Here is a 5367-nt window from a genome sequence, read left to right on the forward strand (position 1 = left end):
AATTATAAATATCCACTTTTGTCTCAGATTGAATATGGCAATGGACTGTAGCCACAGACTCTCTCAATATAACAAAGTATGCAATTTTTTTCATTTGCAATTTATTTAGTCTATCATGAATTGTACACTATGTACAATGGCTTGGGATACAGAATTTGCAACAACTCCATTCATATTTAACAGTGATTTGGAAGAAATCATCACTGATAAAGTTTGCAGGTGACACAAAGATCGGGGAAGTGGTAAATAATAAAGAGGACAGATTACTGATTCAGAGTGATCTGGATCTCTTTGTAAACTGAGCACAAGCAAACAATATGCATTTTCATATGGCTAAATTCAAATATATGAATAAAGAGCATAGGCCATATTTGAAGGATGGGGGACTTTACTCTGGAAAGCAGTGAGTCTGAAATAAAAATTGGGAGTCATGATGGATAATCAGCTGAACATTAGCTCCCAGTGTAAGGCCATGGCCAAAAAACCTAATGCAATCCTGGAATGCATAAACAGGGGAATCTTGAGCAGGAGTAGAGGGGTTATATTATTTGGAACTGGTGCTAATACTGTTCAGGGCATGATAATCGACCCAGAGGCACAGTGTCCCATCTTTCTGTTTAACAAACAGGATGCCCCCAATCCCAAGGGATTTGGAGGGACAAATGAAGCCCTTGGCCAAATTCTCCGCCAGGTAATCCTATAGGGCCTTGAGCTCAGATTCTGGTATGACTGCTGCTGGAATGCTATGTCCTGTTCTGGAGCCCACAATTCAAAAAGGATGTTGATAAACTGGAGAGAGTTCAGAGAAGGCCCAAAAGAATAATTTAAAGGATTAGAAAGATAAGGTAGGTAAAGTAATATCTTTTATGGAACCAAGTTTTGTTGGTGGAAGGTACAAACATTTGAACTATACAAAATTTTCTTCAGGTCTGGGGAAAGAAATCAGAGCATCTGAGGCAAACAGAAGTTTGGACAGACAGTAAGCATAGGAGGTAACACATGATGTGTAGGAGGTTGTTTGAGATGGAGTGAACAGTAAGAGTTAGATAGCTATGCACAAGGGATTTGAAGTGGGCCATTAAGGATTTTTTTTTTGGTAGGTTAGGACTTATTTATGTTAAGTGACCTCCCCTTCAAGTACAGGGCCAAAGGTCAGAATTCCATTTATAACTTGACAGTATAAGGAATGCAGAATATTTTTTAGATTGAGGGTCCCATACAATGTTCTGGTCCAAAGAGAGCAATGGTCCAAATTGCTGCTGTGGTCCAAGTGTTCAGTGATCCTCTTCATAGCCAGTCGGGAGAGGATTAGTATGAGGGTTGTGAAACAGAGTTTTGTTCCCATCTCCCCATGGGAAAGGCTTGGTCCTGATGCGGAGGTGAGCATAAGGAACAAACTCATCTCTTTCATGTTCATGCTGCATCTTTAAGTAGCAGTTCAGCATGCATACACCAACACTAGGAAGAGCAACCACAAAAGACAGGATCTTCCATGTCCGAGCTGCTTCAGCCTCCCTGTGAGCCGCTGCCGACATGAGCTGTCCCAACGGGGCCACAGGCTGGTGTGTGTTACAGATTGTTGTAATGAGCCATGATACCAGTGTCCCTATTAAATCCATTATCTTTAGTGGCTAGCAGCATTACGAATTTACGTTCCCAGGCTCAACTTTTGAAGGTGTTGTGCAGGTTTCAATGGAAGATGAATATTGAAAGATCTGTTATGGATTGATCACTTTGTGAAAAGTGTTTACCCAATGGTGTAATGGTGTTTTAGTCTTTTATCATTTTTCTGTGAGAGTTCATTTGAGGATACGAAAACATGCCTTATAATGATAGACTTAAGGAGCTCAATCTATTTAGTTTAACAAACAGAAGACTAAGGGTGACTTGATTAGATTCTACAAGTATCTACATGGCAAACAAACATTTAGCAATGGGCTTCTCAATCTAACAGAGAAAAGGTTTCACAGTAGCAGCCGTGTTAGTCTGTATTCGCAAAAAGAAAAGGAGTACTTGTGGCACCTTAGAGACTAACAAATTTATTAGAGCATAAGCTTTCGTGAGCTACAGCTCACTTCATCGGATGCATCCGATGAAGTGAGCTGTAGCTCACGAAAGCTTATGCTCTAATAAATTTGTTAGTCTCTAAGGTGCCACAAGTACTCCTTAACAGAGAAAAGTATAACATGATTCAATGGATGGAAGTTAAAGCTAGACAAATTCATACTGGATACAAGGTGTAAATTTTTAACAATGAGAGTAATTAACTATTGGATGCTTCATCACTTACAATATTTAAATCAAGATCAGGTGTTTTTCTAAAAGATTTGCTCTAGGAATTCTTTTGGGGAAGTTCTGTGACCTGTGTAATACAGATATTGAACTAGATGATCACAATGGCTCCTTCTGGCTTTGGAATCTATGAATATTTTACTAAAATACCTGATTTGAAATTTCTTTAGAAATCCTCATTACTTTATTCTTTGAGGGAATCAGGGTTTTTTTTATTCCAATACTTAAAATAGAGTTGTTTCTGAAAACTCTTTTTGTACATTGTGGCTCTAAAAGCTGGAACAATCTCTCTCTCTCAATGGAAATGCTTACTTAACGCTTTACATTTTCGAAGTACTATGCAAATATTCACCAATTAATCTTCATAACATCTCTGTGATTTTAATACATGAGGAAAACAAACAAAGACATCAAGGTCTAAGACAAAGATTTTCAAAAGCTTAATGGGAGCTGCAAAGTGCTTAGCTCTTTTGAAAATCAGGGGACTTTTTAAGTGCCTAAATAAGGATTTGGTCTTTGGTGGCAGACCCAAGATTAATGCTGAGGAGTTCTTGACTCCTAGCCCTGAACTCAATTCACTAGTTTTAAACATTTGAATGAAATTATTATATTATAAAATTGTTTAAAATATGTGCTGTATGCAAAATAATCTTACTATAATGTATAATTTATTTTTGCCTTCCAGTATGATGTATTGTTCTTTGTCTCAAAAATATTTACTTTATTATTGGTGTAATATTGAAAAAGGATGATGGAGTGTTCTATAGCCATGTTTTTTGGTTCTGGAATTTACTTCTCAGGGCAGGTCTATATGGGCACGTGCAGGAAAATTAAAGCAAATCAACTAACAAGTGCAAGATCACTGTGCATAAATTAAAGCATATTAAGTTTTTAATTAAAAAATGGAGTTTCTGCAAATTAAATTTTTCACAAAAATTGTTTGACAAAAGTATTCAGGTTTTCATAGGAAAAATACAAAATAGAGGGTTTCTAAAAATAAATCTGCATTTTTTGGCAGAAAATTTGACAAAAGAGAGTTTTCATTGTCATCAATTTTTCATGGAGGAGGGGAGAAATCCCAACCAGCTTTATCTCTAGCTTTACTGGGAAGGATGCTATATTGATGCATGTTGTGCTCAGCTCCCCAGGGACACTCCTTGTATAGAGATATTTGTTACAAATCATGGTGAGCTCCTCATTCTTGCTCCAGCCCATTTACTCTGAGGAAAAGGGCTGGGACAGTGTAAAGGTACCCTAAAAATGATTCAGGTGTGAGAGATTCCTGTGATGCGGGCTCTGGAGAAGACAGGTAAATCTGTCCTCCAAGGACCCCTGAAAGCTCTGGTGTACAGGGTGGGAGGAGCCTATCAGGGGTTAGGCCACAGCATGCAGCACTTCAGATTCCAGGCAGCCCTGAGGCCCACAGATCAGCCTGGGGATACAGTACTGTAATTTAGGCCTGATCTACACTACAGCATTAGGTCAACATAAAGCAGCTTACATCAGTGTGTACACTACAGCCTTGCTCCAGCCGACGTAAGTGCCCCACTACACCGACATCATAACTCCACCTCCACAAGAGGCATAAGGCTTATATTGGTGTATTTAGGGTGATGCAGTGTCCCTGTGGACACTGTTGTTTACATCTACTGTCTGTCATTCTTATCAATTTCATGGCTCCACTGGAGTCCAATTGGTGGGCAGTGGGGAGCTGAGTTCCCGTCAGGGAGCTACGTGTGCAGCTGTGAGCCCTGGCTCTCCACCCCCACACTGTCCCTCTTAAGTCAGTGGAAGCGCTCCTGGTTAGGACGCACACCACCAACAGAAGAAGGGCAGTGTGGTGGCTGTGGGTCAACTTAAGTTTGTAGCACAGACATGCCTTTAGATGGGCCCCCAGTGCTGTCTGTGTTACACTGGACACCTCTGAGCTATGCCAGCCCTGTCTTTGCCTTGCTGGTTATCAAGAGGTGCACCCTGACCACAGCCCCTGACACTGGCTACTCACACAAATTCCAGATCCTCTGCCCCCAAAGGACCAGCGTACCCCAGTTTACCAGTTTTATCTTGATCCACCTCTCCTGTATAAAGCACAGCACTTGTAATGAAACAAAAGAAGGTTTATTTAAGAAAAAATAGAGATTCCCCTAGAAACAAGAGAGAGTGCTAGAAACAGTTACAATAGAAAACAAAATCATAAAATACAAATGTGGGGCCTACATTTATTAATAGTTACCTTTCCCATGTAATAAAGTTCAGTCCGTGGCTTCATAGGAACCAGGATCCAATTTTTCATGAAATAGCTCTGTTCAACAAGATTTCTCCTGTGAATGGATCCAGAATGACTCTCCCCACTCTGTTACACTGAAGCAATCTCTTATCTTTATTCAAAGAGCGATCCCCTATCTGGTATAATGGTCCTTTTTTACCTCCAAGTGGTTTTGATTGTTTGCAATTGTCTTTCAGTGTTTTCCACTGACTGTTCTGTGGTGGGGCAGTGGAAGACAATTGAATTGCATTACATCACCAGCTAGCCAGGAAAGATGTCAACTCTCTCCTGCATGAACATGTTGTCACTGAGTAGTAATATTCCCTGGTGTGACGTTATTGACATAAACTGTGACTGAATAGTTCATTGTTGCAACCACTGTTATATATTTGCAGCAAATATTGTACAAAGGTTTTCGAGTGAGGTGTCTATGACAACGTTATGATTTGCTGGTTATGATTATGCTGTCTGTATGTGTGTATCATTTTTGTAGCTGAAGTTATGACTATTGGCTATGTACTTGTATCTCAATGTGTTTTAACTCTAAGTAGCCTCAGTGAAGCATTTGGTCAGCTTCTTGAGCAAGGACTATTCTCCGTAAGTGCCCAATCAAGAAACACTTAACTGATAATGAATTTTGGGAGATGCCAATCCACATCTGAGCTTTCCTGGAAACGTTCAGACTAACATGTAAACAATGGTGTCGGTCTGCAAACTGAGTCATGCATGGCATGTGACTTGCCCATGTGACTCCAAGCTCCATCTTGCTGCTATGATTTTTCCACAGTAAGTACAAAGGGGTGTCCTTC

The 5367-nt window shown here is 39.9% G+C and overlaps 1 protein-coding gene across 1 annotated transcript; it reads right to left on the reverse strand.

Moving 5' to 3' along the window:
• Positions 1-936: 936 nt before the first annotated feature.
• On the reverse strand, positions 937-1567 carry LOC119856037 (cytochrome c oxidase subunit 6A1, mitochondrial-like). Its single transcript, XM_038403085.2, has one exon. It carries the CDS (start codon positions 1533-1535, stop codon positions 1275-1277), a length of 261 nt encoding a protein of 86 aa, XP_038259013.1. The 5' UTR covers positions 1536-1567; the 3' UTR covers positions 937-1274.
• Positions 1568-5367: the final 3800 nt, after the last annotated feature.

Source organism: Dermochelys coriacea, chromosome 5 (genome assembly GCF_009764565.3).
Source record: "Dermochelys coriacea isolate rDerCor1 chromosome 5, rDerCor1.pri.v4, whole genome shotgun sequence".
Lineage (NCBI taxonomy): Eukaryota > Metazoa > Chordata > Testudines > Dermochelyidae > Dermochelys > Dermochelys coriacea.